Source organism: Xylaria bambusicola, assembly GCF_022495145.1.
Source record: "Xylaria bambusicola strain CBS 139988 unplaced genomic scaffold F5B22scaffold_12, whole genome shotgun sequence".
Classification (NCBI taxonomy): domain Eukaryota; kingdom Fungi; phylum Ascomycota; class Sordariomycetes; order Xylariales; family Xylariaceae; genus Xylaria; species Xylaria bambusicola.
Window position 1 is genome coordinate 410,547 of NW_025953565.1, and position 18,374 is coordinate 428,920.

The following is an 18,374-nucleotide window of genomic DNA, read 5'->3' on the forward strand; positions in this document are numbered from 1 at the left end:
GTCGTGGTCGCTTATCGTGGTTCACATAATAATAAGCTGAATTAAAATTAGCATTTGCTTGCATATAATGCCATTTCACTGCAGCAATCGTATTCGGAGACTTACTTCAATCAGTTTTTCTGTCAGCACTATGAGCTGCTTATCAAATTCTTGAGACTGGACGAAGGAATGGGAACGCCATAATCCTTCGAATCCCATATCTTCAAGAAAATCATCGATCGTGTCATGGTTGTCCTTAGTAGATGCGAACTTGGGATTAGTAGTTACCATCCGAAGCAACCCATGTGCTGCTTTGACGGCTGTTGGATTCTTGGCATGAAGCAGGATCTCATCAAGAAGAGATGTGATAGCCGAACGCCTGGAGTCGAAATATTAGCCAATGGTCATTACGGAGTGTCTACAAGTACACGTTGATTGATTACTCACATTGGGATAACAACTGCTGGCCGTTCTATAGCCAGATCACCCAGCCACGTTAACATGTGTGACTGGATCTCGTCTTCTAGATTCCGGAAATCTACTAGCTGAATAGCAACATATAGAAGAATATCTTTATCTTGAACATATTCCGTAAGACGCACACCTCGTTCGAGTGTGAGATTGGCAACACTAGCTGGGTCAAAGCCAGCAGACCAGAGACACTCCTTAATTCTGTCTGAGCTGGTGACTCTTGATTGAAGTAGGGCCATATATGGAGATTGATAGAAGACAGCCGGTGCGATAGTGGACGACTTGGACGAGAACGAACTCGTCGTTAATTCTAGGAATGTTGAGACGACACGTAGTGTAGACGGCTTTGTGATGGGGTCAGTAAGACCGCGCACTAGACAGGCACAGACGGCAGAATGGAAGTTGTCTGGTGTAAAATGCACGCCGTAAACTTCATCTAGTGGGAGAGTGGCCTCTTCCAATGTGCTACGGCCTTGAAGGAGAAACGCTGCCGTTTTCTCGCTCCTAAGCTCACTTGAGATACCGATGTTAGTGAGCACAGCTTCCAATAACTGCGTTGCGCAGTTAAATAGACGAGCTGTTGGCATGAGTCGGATCAAGGACATCGCAAGCCAGAAGAGCTGCAGTCCATAACGAGATGCCGAAGTTAGTTTGGTAATCATCTTGGAGAGGGCCGATACTACGGCGATAAGCATATCGGTAGAGCCATCCTCTCCAAAGCGGGTGATGCTGTGGCGAAGGGCTACTAGAACTTGGTAAAGAAGATCATCATCAATCTCTTCGCGTGCCAAGCAGCCCATGACAGTGAAAGCACGTGGTTGAATTGCAGGGTTATTCTGAAATGCAGTGCTGGCAACTAGACTCATCCACCTAGACCGCCACGCATTTGCCAAGTCGATGGAAGGTGCAGCGACAGTGCAGGTGTCGAAGAGTAGAATCGCAAGATGTTCCGTAGCTAAGAGCGGTTGATAACTATCAAGAAATGCGAACATGGAAGACCCATCTGGTATGAAGTCTGAAGCGATGCAGAAATTTTCGTTTTTAGGGTCTGAAACTAACTCAAGAATGCCATGTAACTTGGATGACCTGTGGTCATCTAGCGTAAAAGAGGTGCATGCTGCGTGAAGAGAGTTGACTAATAATCGTTGAACAGATGTGCGGACATCGACAGGGCCAGTATTTGCAAGCATTGTGACAATGTGAAATATTTCTGGCATGTAGAGTTGAGACTGCACGCCGCTGTCAAACGATAGTGCAAGGCAGAACTGTAGTAAGATTACAATCTCGTCCCAGACAGCATTCTGAGGGAGGTGTTTCGTGGGCCGGAGGACTGATCGATTCAGCGCTTTTCGCAGACGCGAGATGACCTTTCCACGAAGTGTCATTGTACCGATCGCTGTCACCGTCGATGTCAAGGCCTGTGTCTGCTCATCATAAGGACCGACCGCAAGCGCCGCCTTAGTGATCTCTTCGAGAAAGAGGTCCAAAAGGATTTCGTCTTTGTAGATTGCAGGCAACACTGTTTGTTCAAGTATGAGGCAAAGAGACGAATCGACCGCCGCGGTATCTATGAGCTTTTGGAAGATAGCAGATATCTTGTCTTTACCCTTTTCGCTATCACTTTCGTCGCTAAGAAGCGATGTGCGCAAATTTGGTAACCACGGTGCCATGTAGGCAAGGCTCAATGGCTTCTGTTCATCAGAGAAGTTTTCCCAGCCGACGAAAAACTCGTTCAAGAAATCAGCCGTTAATTGAGGCTCTTCGAGGGCTAGAGTCCTGCTTATATTGATGATGAAATGATTGGGGTCCATGGGTATGTACACATCTGGGATGAGTATCAGTATTATTCAGTAACTGTATAAGAGCCTAATCATTGCTTACCATTTATGCACGTAAACTTTGAAGCTGCCTTGAATTTGAAAGCTTGACAAAGTGCGCCTAAAAGGTTATAAGACGCGATTCTGAGGGAGTGATCGGGTGCTGCTAGGTTCATCAAGGCTAGATTCAAGAGTGTCCCAGGTATATCTTGTGGTCGAACGAGCCTGTCAAATGACTTGACACTCCTTATATCCTTCCCGTACTTAGCCTTGGCACTTCGGATGGATTGGAGAATCTCATTCTTCTTCGAACTCTGGAAGTACATGACAATTTTGCCGTTATCCGCTCGCAGTCCGAAAGCAGAATCATCCTCGGTAGGAATGGATGTTGGCGCTTCGTCAACCTCGCTAAGGCGGAATATGTCATTGATAATAGCATTGAGGCGGTGGGTCGGATGAACTTCTTGTTTCTTCACTGTCGTGATTTGAACAAACTGACTGCCAACCTTAATAGTAACCTCTATCTTTCCTTTAGTCTTCGAGAGTCTGGTGACAGGTTGGAAGACATATCGAGTGTCCTTCACTACATCGATGGTTTCTTTGGGCAGGTGAACTTGTCGAAGCACAAAATGTGTCTGCAGATCCTGAACGGTTCCAAGCAGATGTATTTCCGTATTTGGTCCCACGAACATATTCACTTCGCGTTTGCCAGCCAGACGCAGATTGCGTCGGAATGTTTTCCTGTATGTGCTGTTCATGTTGTAGACATACATCCTTGTCAGCTGGCTGATCATTTCTGTCGGCATGAGATTCTCAAGGTCTTTGATGAGATCATCGTGGTTTTCGATGGCGCCGTGGTCACACGTCGCATCAATGAACACGCCAAAAGGTTTATGCCAAAGACGGCTTGCGAGCTTCAGATAGGCGAATAACAAAGCACCGTGGTCAACAGCCTCTCGATCAATGTGACGAAGAATTACGCAAATTACTGCTAGGCCGTCCTTGGTTTCACCACCCTCATATATAGTGCGAGAGGTCATGAAGGAGCTGGTGTCTCGGTGTGCATTACGTAACATGAAGTTTTGGAATCTGGAGTATGTGGGCAAGTAGTTTGTCGATATCTGTGGACGATTCCAGGTAATTGCCAAAGAGGGTGGACCCAACGTGGTGATCAGTGTTCGAAGTCGCTCGATAGCTGGCGTGTAGCCACGGGAGAGCTCGTTGGGAGTGCGAATTTGCTCTCTCCGTCCTTGAGACATGAGGCGCTGTCGGATGTTATCCCAGTGCTCATTTAGAAAACGGTGTAGAACAACGCAAGAACCGAAGTCGAAATTCTCAACTTCAGACTGCGTAGTATCTAGAGTATCAGGCGGCACCTACCAAAAGATTAGCAAGTGGTTGGGAACGGGGGGCGAGCATACTGACTGATATCTCCCTTAGAAATGTTGTCACTTTGTAAATATTTTGGGTTAAGAAGTCGTTGAGTGGATACATATATGGCTCCTTTGCTCCAAAGAGAACATTATTCGCCAAGTTCTGAATAACCTTAGCGATTAAGAGCAAACCTCGCCTCATCTCCTTGGAAGGAGGTTCGGCCACAAGCTTCTCTGATTCTGGTGCAACGATAGCAGGACAGAAGAACCGAAGAAAGATGAAGGCGCCAACTGCAGTGTATTTCGCTTCCTGAAACCTCGGCATAACAGCAGTAGAGATCTCGCGGAGGTTAGCTATTGGTACTGTTCAGTTACCGAATCATTGACAACTTACAATACTACATATTTTCCTGAACGATGGCGGTATGTTAGTAGAGGATGCGCATATGTCATCTATGAAGACTTTCGCAACAATTCGTAATTGCATAGCATTTCTTTGAAGCTCTTCTTGAGAGGATAATCTCGCAGGGTCGAGCTCCAAGTCTAAGTCTTCCGAGGTTAACATCAACCTCTCGACTACCTTTTGTAGAGTTGATTTGAGATAATTTGAGCCCTTCCACTTCGCATAAATGGAAAGCATTTTTGTTGCGACACAATTTCTTCGTAGGAGCTCCGCTTCGTTTTCTATAAGTAAAGTCAGATGCTGCTCAGCTCCGAATAATGGGCATCTAACGTACCTGTATCCTCGATCTCTTGCTTGATCAGAGCCTCCATGAGCTCAAACGCAAGTCCACGAGACTCAAATACGTTGAGGAGGGCTACTGTCATTTCTTCCACCTCGCTGCTAGGACAAGCCGTACTGATGGCAATAACCAAACTCATATCTTGAGTAAGTAGCTGCGAACGTTCTCATCGTCAGTAACATACACCACACCAGGCAGATCCTGTAGTTGAGATTAAATTTACCTGTAACAAGGCATTGTATTTTTCGTTGACTGCCTTATCAGAAAGTGTACTGAATTCCGTCCCCTGAACTAAAATATTACAGAGCACCTTCACAAAAGCAGTGCGAATTTCAATGTTTTCGTGATAGCCAATACTTAGAGAATGCTTCAGGCCCACGTCGATGTTTGCACTTAAGAGGTTCGAAAGAATAGTAATGGCCAACGCGGAGGTCGATCCGGCCTCATCGTGAGCCGAAGTATCTCCCCTGATATTTTCGGCAGACTCATGGTTAAGAAGAGAGAGGAATCGATTGAAATATGTATGGAACATCTGTGACTTTAGCTCGCTAGTGCCTGCATCAGTTTGTCCCTCGCCCGGCTGAAGAGGGAGTTTGTATGTAAGACTAGCAAGACAGCGGAAACAAGCCTTATCTAAGTCCCTTTGGAGCCTTGCTGTTTCGTCTTGGCGAATTATGCCGTGAGAAAGATCGGCCTTCGGAGAACGAGGTCGGGCAATCCAGCTGAAAATGTACTCCAACAACTGATTCCGCTTCCTGATGTCGTCATGGAAATTTAAATGTTCTTTCTTTTTAGTAATAGACTCACACAGCTGGCAAGCCTTGATCTTGACCCGTAAGCATGAGGCGTTTTCAGTTACACCGTCGAGGAATTTAACGAAATCGAGACCAACGGAGCTAAAATCCATGCATGCTGCAGCACCAAGTTCAGAGGGCGACTCTAACTTTTCCACGAGCGTTCTGAGTAGTGAAGCTGCTTGCTCAGCAAAGATGATCGCCGCGTCCGGACCATTAACAGTATTCAGTTTGCCTTCGAACAGATTGGTAAGCTCGGAACCTAAAGTCTTGAACAGCGGTTGATATAGAGGTGGCGATATCTCTGTAGACAGAACATCTCTTATGGTTTCTCTCACGCGAACATTGGGGCATGCGAGAAGCTGCGTGCTCTGTTTGAGGTATCTGTTCAGAATTGGTTCTCCGGAGTCTTCAGACACAACTCGGTCAATCCATTTGAGCCCGCTAATAACAGACTCCTCTAGGACACCGTAAGCCTGCTCTGCAGTGCAGACACCACCGAGAGAGGCCAGGAATCCAGATAGATTTCGCCATTCCGAGAAGGTCCTCTCGTCAATAGCATCAATTGGCGTTGTGGAGACATCCTTTGATAAGTGAATCCATTTGTCAAAAGCACGTTCCCAAGCGTCAAGTATGCTTGGGCCAGGAAACGTAATACGTCGCAAAAGCGCTCGAGTACGCTTCTGAAAAGCCATCATGCCAGTAAACCTGAATCCACGCGATGCAATATCAGCGTATATCTCGTAGTTGGGTAGCTGTAAAGTCGCTACGTTCGCCTCCTGACTCTCGTTCAGCAGAATCTGGCATTCTTCGTTTAGGAGCCCCAAAGCAGATGTCACAAGCTGACAGGTCTCGATCTCTGGAGAACAGAGCGCTAACAGCAGAAGTGACTCTGCTTTGATGGCAACGGCTGTACGTTCAGGGAAGTCTTCATTCAATCTACATAGTTCCTGGGTATGTGTTAAATCGACCACAGGGCAGGGAAGTGTGGCAGCGAGGGTAGCTTACCCGACATGAGGAGAGAAGCAACAAACCCGATTCCAGGTATGAGTGAATGGATTTTATGATTGAGACATCTTCCTGTTGGTACCACTTGTCGCACATGTCCAATAGGACCGAAGCACTACATACCCGTTAGCCAAGACTTGTTACCAACAGCTTGGGACGCTACGTTGCCTACGTCAGCTTCCAGAATTTCAGCTTAAAACTCTCCGAATCGAGAGGGGTCGCCTGACGCACAGACGCGAGCAAGCCGTTGGTCGGTAGGATACTCTGAGCAAGCGGTCTAGACAACGTCCTCACCGTATCATTTGCTGTCACCAGACACGAAACAAAAGACTCATAAATCTCTTCGTAGAACGAGTCCGAGTTCTTGGCATCTGGTGATGTGCTTTCGAATAAACTTAGTGGAGACGAATTGAGAAATTTGAGAATGTTGCATATCACAATCCCGGTTGCTGTTCTGGCGTCGCCTGTCGATGGTTTGCGGTGGGATCGACGAACGCCTATGTAAAGGTCGGTCGACACAGTCGACATGGCCTGGATCCGTCAGCGACTGCACGCCGGGACGCTTGAGAATGATACGACCCACCTTCAACATATGTTGGATAAACCCAGAGACAGAGATGTAGAGACGACGGTAGTCTTGGGCATCTGGTCTTCGAGCGAAGTAGGAGCATGTCTGCATGATGGCAACTCTGAAGGACAAAGGAGCGGAGGGTTGTGCACAAATCTGCACCAGAGGATCTACGTAGACGTTAAGGTTCAGGTGTATGAGGCTTATACATGCGGCCGTTGTCAAATCTTGTTCGAACAAGATGCCATCGCCGACCGGGTTATGTCGACGGAACACAGCATCTTTCAGCTCATCCTGGATATCCATTACATAGCTTAAGAAGGCCGATTCCGACTCTGGGGGGAAATGACGAGCGGCCCGCAATAGTATCACCAGACACACACCGGCTGTCTCGTTCTTGTTGCGCAACCCTTTTCTGAGGCCCTCGAGAAAAGCTACCCTCTTGGCCATGTTACCACCCTTAGTATCCCGGAGATTACTTGCTACTTCAAATACTTCTGGGACAAGCATAAGTAGGGTTGTCTGAAAAGGATAAAGAGACGAGCGCCTTCTGCCATTGTCACCCAAGGAGTGGGTCATATCGGCGAGAGTGTCTGGTCCACCATCAAGTTTCCTACGTTGGCTATGCAGTCGCACAAACTCCCAAGGGTAGCGCTCAATCCACTTGAATATAAGCAGCGGCGCAACTAGGGCCACAGTATTCTGGAACATCCTCCGAAAGTGGAGGAATGTAGAGCTAAGCTCCTGCATGACCAAACCAAGCTTGAGAGCGTCAACCCATAAGTACGAGAGGAACTTGAGAGTAACCAGGAGAGACCTGTCATCTTCAGACATGGTTAGGCTCTGGGTGCTGTTCGACTGTGTGGAAGCAGTGGTTCTCTTGCTACGGATGGCAGACCGCACATAGTCGAAGGACGCTGACCAATTCGCTGCGCTCACAAACTCGGCAATTTTCTTGATATAGGGTTCGGCGGCTGTCAAGTCATCGTTGGCCTCGCGCGAGTTAATCGTGTCTCGAGCGGTGTCTGAACCACTGGACGAGGCGAGACTGAGCGCGGGCTCGTCATAGCGCGGATCCAAGATTTCACGTACAAACTCATCCTCTAATATCACCTTCGCTGGGATGACGTATCCATCGGGTATGGGCTCTATGAGGACCTCAAGGTAGCTGAAGACCCGTTTTACTAACTTGTCGTCTAAAGGCTTGGGCAACACCGGGATCTGGGTGGCCGAATTAACTGACGAGGCATTGGGAGAGGCGCTTGAACTGGAGTCACGGAGCGCTTGCCAATGGGCGGAACAACAATCGGCAGCAAGCGCAACAATGTAAATTTCAGACTGAAGAATGTAGGACGGGTGGCCGCTCTTGTAGGCTCGGGATACGTCTTCCAGCAACGAGATGAGGGCGTGTAGAATATGGGATATTGAGGTCGAGCTGAGCTTGACTATGCTGGCACGGGTAATGGTAACGATATCGTCATGCTTGAGCTCGGAACTGTGTGTGCCTGTGCGGTGCGGTAGCTGTAGTAAATAGGAAGAGGTTAGCAACGGAACGTAGTCCGAGTGTCGCACGCGGCGTAGAATCAAACTCTAGTGCCGAGCACCGAGTTCTAGGCGGAGGGAGGGATAGTCACCCTGGTGGTAAGTCTTTCGACTAGAGAACCGACTAGGCCAGCATGACTATTCATCTTGTGATCGGGTACCATTTAGTCACAGTCGAAGGGGATCGGGCAAACGTCATGACGGCGCCATCAAGCGAGTTGGGGCGGTCGAGCAGGTACGATGTGAGGTAGAAAGGCGGCGACAGGAGGACGATTCTCTAGAGACGCGAGACGGAGCAATAGCTCGAATCGTGGGCAGAGGAGCTGGCGGCCGCGTGTGATTCTTGTTCCCTCTCCTGGTCTTCCTTCACTTTCCCTCCAAGGACTACAATGGCGGGGTTGAGCCGGTGCTATATATTTTGCCAATGGCGCACGATGACGAGAGAAAGGGACTCGCCAGCAAGCAGAACAAGACGGTGTCAAGGTATTGACCGGTCGTTGGTTTGCGCGACAGAAGATAGAAGACCGGAGAGCGATCAGATCAGATCAGATTCCATAGCATTGGGTGTGTTGTGAATTTGGCGTCCGAAATAAGATACAAGGCGTAGTGGAGCAGGAGGATTAAGGTAGACTGCGGTCCCCCGGCCATGCTAGCTAGCACGTAGTAGCTTGTGAACGAATACTTACAATTTACAAAGTAGATTCTTCTTGCCTGGGATCATGGATACTACATCGACCTACCGAGGTGTGCATATTGGCGCGTACAGATAGATACATACAGCATGGCGAGCCTACATGTACATATCTACCATCGACCGGTACTCTACATACATAGTAGTAGATAAGGTAGACATTGGTTTGTTGTGCGTGGTGGCCGTGCAGAAACGGATTCCGGCCGAGAGACAAACAGACAGACAGACAGACAGACAGACCCAGAGACGTACTATGTAGGTATCGCACGCGCGCAGGTGCAGGTGCAGGCACAGCGGGGGGGCATGTAGGTAGGTGTCTGGTAGATACTTACTATGATTCACAGGATTACCTACCTCACCTACCTAAGGTCCTTAGCCTAAGGTAGACTTGCAATTCAATTACTCTAATTGCCGGCCCTGAACTAGCAGATTACTTACTTAGTAAGTGTACATCTCATAGACCTACTTACTTGAGTAAGAACTGAGGTAGGGCCAAGCACTTGGGGCAAGATCTCCAGCAAAGGTCCCGCTCTGAGCCCACTAACAAAATCACACTTGGGAAGGCTATTAACATTGTTCAGGAAGTTGAAGGAATGTCTGGGCATGGACGAATAAGCCGGCGGCTGTCTTGGAGATTGAAGTACCTCCTAGCGCAAATACCGCCATATGTACACTGGTAATTCAAGGAGGTACCGGTATCTACATGTATGTAGGTAGTTATGTGCTTATACCTACATATGTATGTATGTATCTCTGTACATCTGTTTCATTTGTTTGCGACCCTGGTGTCGTAGTAGGTTCTTGGAAGAGATATACAAGTACTTACGCACGTAGTACTATCGATGGGCCACAGGCGCGGCAGCCAACCACAGCTGCGCGTGAAAGGGGTGAGTGACGGGTGAGTGACAGGACGCTGCGGTCACTCACCGAAGGAATCGAGCTGGCGGCCCTATCGAGAATTGAATTTAATTTTATTGGAAAATAGCGGTGGTGGGTGTGCGGCAAAGGTGAAGAAAGGATCACGACTCCCATGTCGATTTTGCGGGGGGGACGCTGCAAGGTGCTGAAACGTGGTGCTATTAAGTAAGCTCATGACATGCTGCTGCACGCTAGCTACAGTAGCGTCCTGCACGGGCCAGATGAGCGAAAATTAGCCAGCCAAGGATAAATCACACTGCTGCTGGTGAGATAATTCGGTACTTGGGAACATGCGTACTGAGTACTGTACAGATAGATATGTGGTAGCCCAGATGTACCGTACACTACACCTTTTCTTGCTGTTTCATTGTATTTTTACATACATAGTATGCATTCTAATCATCTTAGGGGTTGACAAGTGTCCTACGAAATCCTTCTACAATTCAACGTCGGAAATCCCGATAAGCTTGCCATACCTACTGAGTACCCGAGTATCTAGACGCCATCAAATCCAATCCCTGCTCAAAAACATACAGCATTCTCCATAGGATGCCTAACTCACGACCAGCTGTACGTTGGGGGTCACCTTACCCTATCAACATCAACATGCGCAGGTAGGCACTGCGGTAAGGATGCGGGGGTAAACGGTAAGCCTACCCAGACATCTTCTTCCGTTATCTCTAGTAGCATACGTGTAGGTGTTCTACTGAGTATTGTCGAAGCCATGGGCGTGCTCCAAGACCAATCGGGTATACTTCCCATGCGTGAACAATAGCGGTAAAGACGCAAATGTGACGAGTAACTTTTCATCTTCACATATATACATTTTCAGCTCATATCTAGTAACACGGCGCGCCTATATCGGCCTTCATCTATGACCGTATCCGCCGCGACCACGACGCTGGTCATGCCCTTGATACCCAGGCGGGGGGCCATTGTACTGTCCTCCATAGTTTTGATAATCAGAGATGCCTGGTGGCGCCTGTCGCTGGTTATAAGCTGGGCCTCCTCCGTAATGGCCGTTGCCGTATCCGCCGGTCCTACCACCCTGGTAGCCCGGGGGCGGTGGCGGTACCCCACTGCCAAACCCAGGGAAACCGGGCGGTGGTGGTGCCCATCCCGGCGGAATTACAGGAGCTGAGCCCGGGTATGTATTGGGCCCGTTGTATCCGCCCCTGTTGTTATAATGACGATTGTTTCCTCCGCGTCGCGAGTCTGGACCGTAGTTCATACGTTCTCTTCTCCCATCATGATGCTGACGCCCAAGGGGAGCCCCGCGGTAGCTCCGACCCGAGTTTCGCGTCTTTCCCTTGAGCTCTTCAATATCGCTGCTGTTCAAGGCTGGCACGGGTAGCCGTACCCCTCGTAAAAGCATGGACTTGTGCGTATGCGAGGAACTCGGCATGTTATAGTGGACACTAGGCAAGGTCAGTGTCAATTGCAATATTGTAAATTCTAAAGAGAAGACTTACGTCAGGGACCGATCATCATCTATATCGGGCATCCCCTTGCGTTCTAGCGGGTATTCTAGAGTGGCGTGTGGAAGATACTCTGGCATCTTTTCGATCTTGCCCGAGAGACCTTGACTTTTACGAGGGTCAAGTTTGCTCTGGGGGGCACCTTGCTTCTTTGAATAGAATTGTGCAATGATATCATCATACAACTCCTGGTTTTCCTCGGAAAGTAGAAGATATTCTCTTCCGGGCTCGTTGCGAGCAGCATCTTCCGGGGCTAACAACGCGTATTTCTCCTCAATAGCAGCCAAGAGGCGAGGCATTTCGATGAATGGGAGAAGGGCCACGCCCTGCCAGGCCATCTTCTTGCCGTTGAGATCGACTACAAAGTCTTCGGGGTAGAAGTCTATGATTGGACTTTCTGGATCTGTCATCAAGGAGTGGAAGACATCTGGGAGCACATGGCGCGAGGCAGCCGGCTGTACACTCATGAGCTGCTCAAATGGCCTTGCGATTCTGCCCTTCTCGAATTTAATTTCCAGCTTGGCCAGGTCCCTAAAGTCTTGAGCGAAGGGTGCGTAGTGATACGGATAAAACCACTCCCACGAGGGACAACCTTGAAAGTAATATCTAAGGACCCACGCCAATCCTTCGGTATAGGCCCAGGCCACTTTACGTCGGAAGTCTAGGTCTTTCGGGTCAATCTTAAACTTCTGTTCATAGTACCTGTCTGCGTAGCCGTCTTCCCAAAGTCGAACGCTGTCTTCTGGCTCTTCCTCTGCAGTAGATTCACTACCTGGGGTACTAGTGCCATCCGCCTCCATCATTGATGCCTTGCGCTTTGCTGCACCGGAAGCCACCTGTGGTTCTGATTTCTCTGTCTCTTCTTTGGGTTTCGGTGTCGGCATGAGGCCTTGAATCTGGCTTCTAAGAACAGCGGCAGCACTCTTGTTTGCTGTATTGGCGTCGCCGGCTGTTGCACCACGTTTCACAATCATGTCGTGTGTAAGAGAATCAGATAGTCCGCCAGGGAGGCCATTTCCAGGTTTGTCTCCTCCCTTGCCCCCTTGGGAATAATTGTGGCCGTTGCGTTGTTGGTCCTGTAGTTTTCGTCGCTTGAAATTTGCCTCACGTCTGTCTTCCACCTCTTTTCGACGCCTGAAGATGGCGTCCTCCTGTTTTCCGAGTCCATCAAGAATGTATTGTGCCCTCTCCAAGTCAACATGCCCATCTTTAGTCATGTAGCCACCCATGAAAGCCAAGTTGTCTCTCCAGATAGCAGTCAATGTATCGATGCCATTCTCGCGAATTTCAAGAGCAGGCAAGTGGGGAAGGAAATCGTTGCCAACAAAGAAGCACATAAAAACCCAATCATCTATCGCTCGTTCCTGATCCCAACGGAACGGTAAACCAGGCACTTCGAGCTCTACAGCGAGATACTCCCGCAGTACTGATACATGCAGCCAGATGAAAGGCTTTTGCGGAACAGCTTTGTCCTTCTCGTCGAACTCACCATCTTTCTGTTTTGCTTCTCCGCGACAACTTTGTGCATCGTGGCCCTTTTGACCACATATCTTGCAGGTACGGGCCTTGCCTTCCTGAAAAAAGACATCTTCTCGGAGCACACGGAAATGAGGTTCATGGGTCGCAAGCCCCAGCATAATGAGATCGGCATCCAGCCCATATATCACATGTCTCGTATTTGGATCGTGGTCAGGTGAAGCTCTTTGTGAACGAACAAAATTCATGATCTTGTGCTCGCCCTCCCCAGGTACTGTAGCATCAGAGATAATGACTTTCATATTAGCCCAGCCGGGATCAGTGTTAAGCTTATAAGCACACCAATATCTCAAACTGATAGCTAGGATGTCCATAAATGGGGTACCAGGAGTAATTGAATTTGAATCGAAAGCCTTCTTAGTTAACGAAGCCAATGTTTCGGGTGGTAAAACACCGCCATTCTGTTGTTTGATCATCTTCAATAACTCCTCCTTATCAGCCTGTTTATCCTTTGCCTCTTGTGCGGCACGGAAGCGACGGGATCGCTGTTGATTCATCTTCGCACGCGGAGCAACACCATCTACAAAGAATGAAGTGTTAGTGGAACTTGCTTGTACTGAGAGAGCCAGTGTGCGAGTTGGAGGAATTCTTACCAATAGCAATCATCAACAGCTTCCTTGGACGAACCATGTTAACTACACGATCAGTGTACTTGAAAATTTCCAACATCATCTCTTCCTCATCTTTAGGAGCAGGCCTATCCTCGGGATGTGAACAAGGATGAACGATGCCATTCATATCGAGATAGAGGTTATCGAATTCTTCGCCATTCGGATTTGGGCGCGTAGTATCGACAGGTATCACGGAGCCATCGTCCATGACGATCGGCTTGTCCTCAATAACTGGGGAGATGATTTTGGGGTACTTGGTGGAGAGCCACCGGAACGCAGCTGGGATACCCATTACGGCGGTTGTAATATATCTAGCTGGAAGTTGTCTGCAGAGATTAGGATGACACTGGCGAACCTCGAGCTTCTCTACTCCGATCCAGAGAAAATGAACAGCGATGCCGCTACGACCACCAAAGCGCTACTAGAGACACACTGACAAGAACGTATGGCGCCACACTATACAGGATAAAGACAAAGAGGCCGCGATTCGATCTCAAATCAATAGAGCGACAAAAGCCGCGAGTTTGCGCACTACTCGTAGATTACAGCCTAACGGCTAGAAAGGAAAGAGGTCGACGCGACGGGGAAAGAGCGTTCGTCAGGTCTCCTTTCACTGTTCAAACAACTTTCATGGTCCGAGGAACGGCAGAATTCCGGATATATGGTAGGAAAAGGCGCGCGCAAGTCTGGTGGGAAACAAAGGGCTTCTCTTCCACGTTCGCCCGATGTGCAAGAAATTATGATGTAGACGGACGAGTTGCGCAACAAGGCTTCCTGCGAATAAAGAGTTCGCAGGATTGGCTGGAAAGGTTGGACCCACAAAGGCGAGCCACTGAGAAGCGCCACTGCTGTGTTCCTTGGCGCAGGGTCTCATCTCTTCAAGACACGGCTAAGCTCTGGTCTGCTCTACCTAGTGTACAATACTACCTGCATACCTGCCTAGAGTGCTTTGTTCTGCCTATTCAGCTCCGTTTCAACATCTAGAAGCTATCTAAACAGCAATTCTATGGGTACCTAGGTAGAAGCTCAGAGTACATAATCTACGCGCGTTCTTAAGTATGTCTGCTAACTGGGCAGTTACAGCAGGTATCCACTATGAATATACATAGTAGGTACATTTAGGTAGTGGTAGGTATAACCTTAGGTAGACTAGGTAACCTCTGTTAGGTAAGAGGCATGTAGCTTCTTGTACTGTATCTACCTACCTACCTACACAGCTACCTAGGTAGGTAGGTAGTCGAGGCGGAAAGTTGGCCAAAAGAAGGACTTCTAGCAACCCCATACCAGCACTTCAATTGAATGGCTTCTTAATGCCAAGCTGTCTTATAACGGCTTTGCACATTCTTGATATCTATCTCTCAGATGCCGACTTGGCGTTAGGGGCTCAGTCCTATCTATTCACTAATTATTTGACACAGCAATAAACTCGCCAAAGCCATTGAGAAGCTAGCTGGCCCGATCCAATCTAACCCTGTCCTCGTACCTCGTCTAGAACTTTTCCCACCCTGACTTACCTCGCAATGCGCTTCGCTGAGTGATCGATTTGATTTTGCCCATGGCCTTGTCACGCGAGAACCCAAACGATCGGCACCAACCATGTTCTCGACCATTGCTGCTGCCGCACCCGCGAAGCAGTCGGTCGGTGATACCATAACCGTCCTCAGTGGCCGTCTGGGCTCTGCCACGCTCCTCGAAGACCGACGTGCCGCCATACTCGGCCTACGTAGCTTTGCAAAGGACTACCCTGCCTCTGTTGCGTCAGGCGCTCTACGAAGCCTGATCGGGTGCTTGTCTACTGATGGCGAAGATGTTGACACCGTGAGAGTGGTGCTCGAGACACTGCTGATGCTCTTTAGCCCTAATCAGGACAGCCCCGAAGCATCAGAAGACATCGCCCTGTGGCTAGCAGATGAGTTTACCCAGAGGCAAGAAAACATCACATTACTTCTGGATTTCTTGGAGACCACTGATTTCTACTCCCGCCTCTATTCGTTGCAGTTACTGGTTGCTATTCTTGCTGCCCGGACGGAAAGGACCGAAGAGTGTATTTCATTGGCACCGCTAGGAATCCCCCGATTAGTCGCCGTTCTTGACGATCGACGAGATGCCATACGAAACGAAGCCCTGACTCTTCTCACATACCTTACACCGTCTTCGTCGCTCATACAACAGTCGGTTGCGTATCAAAATGCATTTGACAAAACTTTCGATATTATCGAAATCGAGGGGTCGTTATTAGAGGGAGGTAGGATAGTGGAGGATTGCCTCATATTCCTAGCTAATCTTTTGCGTTTAAATCCACCAAATCAATCCCTATTTCGGGAGAGCGGGTGCGTTGGGAAGTTGGCCAAGCTGCTGGAGGGTACATATCATACCGACAACAAGGAGGAGGAGGAAGAGGTCGCCGCTTGGGCTCAGGAACAACAGAACAGAAATATCTATGCTTTGCTAGCTGTTATTCGGCTGTTCCTAGTACCTGGGGCTGTTGGGACCTCCCAAAATCAAGCGGCCTTCTGGCAACATGGCGTGCTTTATCATGCCTTACAGGTTGCATTCAGCCGCAAGGCTGAGATGCCCATCAGAGCAGAGGTTCGGGTTCTTCCCCAATCATCACAAGAATCACAGAAATTGATCGGGTGTGTCGTAGGCTTTAACCACTTGTGCCGATACAATTAAAGGCAACACAAAGCTCCAGGAGAACTTTGCTCAGCTTCAAGTCCCATCGGTATTAGAGACAGCTGCGGCAACAAATGGGCAGGCGGGCAGGCTAAATGGTCTTCCGCCTATCTATGTAATAGACGGACTGTTAGATCTTGTCTTAAGTGTACCATCAACCCAGGCCTTTGACCTGCGCGTAGCCGCGTGCCAGTGCATCAAAGCATACTTCTACAACCATCCTGAAGTCCGGATGCATTTTCTTCGACGCGCTATAGAAGGCCACGCCTCAGGTGTTGATGAAACAGCGAATGTACTAACTACGCTCCTACAACCTTTAAGTACCTCGGCCGCTAATGATCCGTACCGTCACTGGTTCGCAGCTACGATTGTCTTTCATCTCGTCTTCGACAACCCCGAAGGAAAGACTCTTGCTATGTCTGTTAGCGAAGGAGATGCGGATAGTGGTGAAGAGGTGGTGACTAGCATACAAACCATTACTGCCCATCTCGTGACAGCCCTCAGCAGAAAAGAAGATGACCGCGTGTCCGTTGGGTATCTAATGCTATTGATTGGGTGGCTGTTTGAGGATGTCGACGGCGTTAATGATTTCTTAGGAGAGGGCAGCAACATTCACGCGCTGGCCCAAGAAATTGTCCGCCATCCTCCTAGTAGTGTCCTCGTGCAAGGGCTATGCGCCATGATCTTAGGCGTCATCTACGAGTTTTCCACAAAGGATTCGCCTGTTCCACGTTCTACTCTTCATTCAGTGATATTATCTCGAGTTGGACGAGAGAAGTATATAGACACTTTGAACCAACTTCGAAGTCATGCTCTGATGAGAGATTTTGAGGTTACGCCGCAGAAGGCAGATGGGTCTGGAAATCTGCCTGATGTTTATTTTGACGCAACCTTTGTGGATTTCTTCAAAGATAATTACAGCCGCATAGCAAGAGCCATTGATCGAGATCCCGGCCTGGAGATATCTGTAGTAACGAATGGCGTTCAAAAAGGCATCTCTAGGGAGCTAGTTGACTCGCTACGTTCTCAACTTGAAGAGAAGGAGCAAGCGTTGCAAGCGGCTCTCAGCGACGTCGCGTCTCTCAATGGGAGACTTGGTCAAGAACAAGCCGATCACCGCCGTTCAAAGGAGGCATCGGTCGCCGAACTTACCCGTATCAAGAGTGTAAATGAAGGAATACAGCGCCATCACCAAGAGGAACTTAAGTGAGTTCACCAAGGTCGGAAAATATCCAGCATTGGTGACTAACAACCACAGGAAAATTGAGACACAACAGCAAGCCAGGGTTGACGAACACCAAAGACTACTTGGAGTGGCCCAGAAGGAAGCTGCAGCCGCTATGGAGGCCCTGCGGGCTGAGCACAAAACCAAAGAGGCCGAACTGCAGAGGCAAGTTGATTACGTTCGGAAGACAGCAGAGGCCGAGGCAGCTCGTGTCCAACGAAGAGCTGAAGCTGAGATGGCGGACCTTCGCGCTACTATCAGTCGTCTTGAAGTTGATCTTATGAAGGTTTGTGCACTCGTCCGCCATATAAAAAGGACGCAGTGAAATTGTTAACGTGTACACAGGCCAAGAAGGCTAAAACCCAAGAAGTAGAAGCTACTCGCCGTGAACTTAGCTCTAAACTATCTGCCGAGGAGTCCAAGACCAAATCCGCAGAGAAGCAGGTCGCAGACTTGGAGAAGCAGTTGTCGACAAAACAAGAAGAAATCAAAGAGGTGTGTTGGATATCTCGACCCGTCTCTAACTAGCTGCTTATAATGTTTAGGTTCAAACTCGATTGAAGGAGAAGGAAACGCAGCAATCGTCTACACAAACAGAATTAGATGATCTCCTTATGGTCTTCGGCGACTTGGAAGAGAAGGTTGAGAAATATAAGGTATATCTCATTTTCGAACAGCTTTTCATTGAAACGTGACTAATTTGCATGTAGGAACGACTTAAAGGCTTAGGGGAAACGGTATCAGATGGCGAAGAAGATGAGGAAGATGATAATGATAACGACGATTCCGAAGACGAAGTAGATTAGAGAACCCAGGATCAACCCCCCAGTTACACTTCTTGAAAAGCCGGATGAAGCGTGTGACGTCCAATTACATGGTCAACTAAGGTGACTGAAGACAAACTGGAATCAATCCACGGGTCCGCCTTGGTCATGCATGTACCC

At 48.7% G+C, this 18,374-nt stretch overlaps 3 protein-coding genes across 3 annotated transcripts; 1 reads left to right on the plus strand and 2 right to left on the minus strand.

Annotated features, from left to right (window-relative positions):
* Position 1: 1 nt before the first annotated feature.
* Positions 2-8,571, minus strand: F5B22DRAFT_65278 (GTPase). Its single transcript, XM_047979668.1, has 12 exons — positions 8,388-8,571; positions 6,769-8,274; positions 6,358-6,716; positions 6,186-6,300; positions 4,607-6,127; positions 4,378-4,537; positions 4,035-4,324; positions 3,693-3,980; positions 2,332-3,643; positions 427-2,275; positions 106-358; positions 2-36 (listed from the first exon to the last, which is right to left on the minus strand). Exons 1-12 carry the CDS (start codon positions 8,457-8,459, stop codon positions 22-24), a joined length of 7,740 nt encoding a protein of 2,579 aa, XP_047832590.1. The 5' UTR covers positions 8,460-8,571; the 3' UTR covers positions 2-21.
* A 2,041-nt stretch (positions 8,572-10,612) lies between these two features.
* Positions 10,613-13,949, minus strand: F5B22DRAFT_65319 (exoribonuclease Dhp1). Its single transcript, XM_047979693.1, has 3 exons — positions 13,512-13,949; positions 11,377-13,438; positions 10,613-11,322 (listed from the first exon to the last, which is right to left on the minus strand). Exons 1-3 carry the CDS (start codon positions 13,819-13,821, stop codon positions 10,773-10,775), a joined length of 2,922 nt encoding a protein of 973 aa, XP_047832591.1. The 5' UTR covers positions 13,822-13,949; the 3' UTR covers positions 10,613-10,772.
* A 1,176-nt stretch (positions 13,950-15,125) lies between these two features.
* On the plus strand, positions 15,126-18,236 carry F5B22DRAFT_644794 (p115 like vesicle tethering protein; the record flags this gene model as incomplete). Its single annotated transcript, XM_047978484.1, has 6 exons — positions 15,126-16,118; positions 16,177-17,411; positions 17,464-17,716; positions 17,776-17,925; positions 17,976-18,086; positions 18,141-18,236. 6 exons carry the CDS (start codon positions 15,126-15,128, stop codon positions 18,234-18,236), a joined length of 2,838 nt encoding a protein of 945 aa, XP_047832592.1.
* Between the last annotated feature and the right edge of the window lie 138 nt (positions 18,237-18,374).

Bases quoted from the DNA above. Each gene is read 5' to 3' on its own strand.
- F5B22DRAFT_65278 (XM_047979668.1), bottom strand. From the start codon at position 8,459: ATGGTACCCGATCACAAGATGAATAGTCATGCTGGCCTAGTCGGTTCT. The intron at 6,717-6,768 runs GTGGGTCGTATC...TGACGGATCCAG, and splicing joins TTATCCAACATATGTTGAAG to GCCATGTCGACTGTGTCGAC. The intron at 6,128-6,185 runs GTAAGCTACCCT...ACACATACCCAG, and splicing joins TGCTTCTCTCCTCATGTCGG to GAACTATGTAGATTGAATGA.
- F5B22DRAFT_65319 (XM_047979693.1), bottom strand. From the start codon at position 13,821: ATGGGTATCCCAGCTGCGTTCCGGTGGCTCTCCACCAAGTACCCCAAA. The intron at 13,439-13,511 runs GTAAGAATTCCT...CATTCTTTGTAG, and splicing joins GCTGTTGATGATTGCTATTG to ATGGTGTTGCTCCGCGTGCG. The intron at 11,323-11,376 runs GTAAGTCTTCTC...GACCTTGCCTAG, and splicing joins GATGATGATCGGTCCCTGAC to TGTCCACTATAACATGCCGA.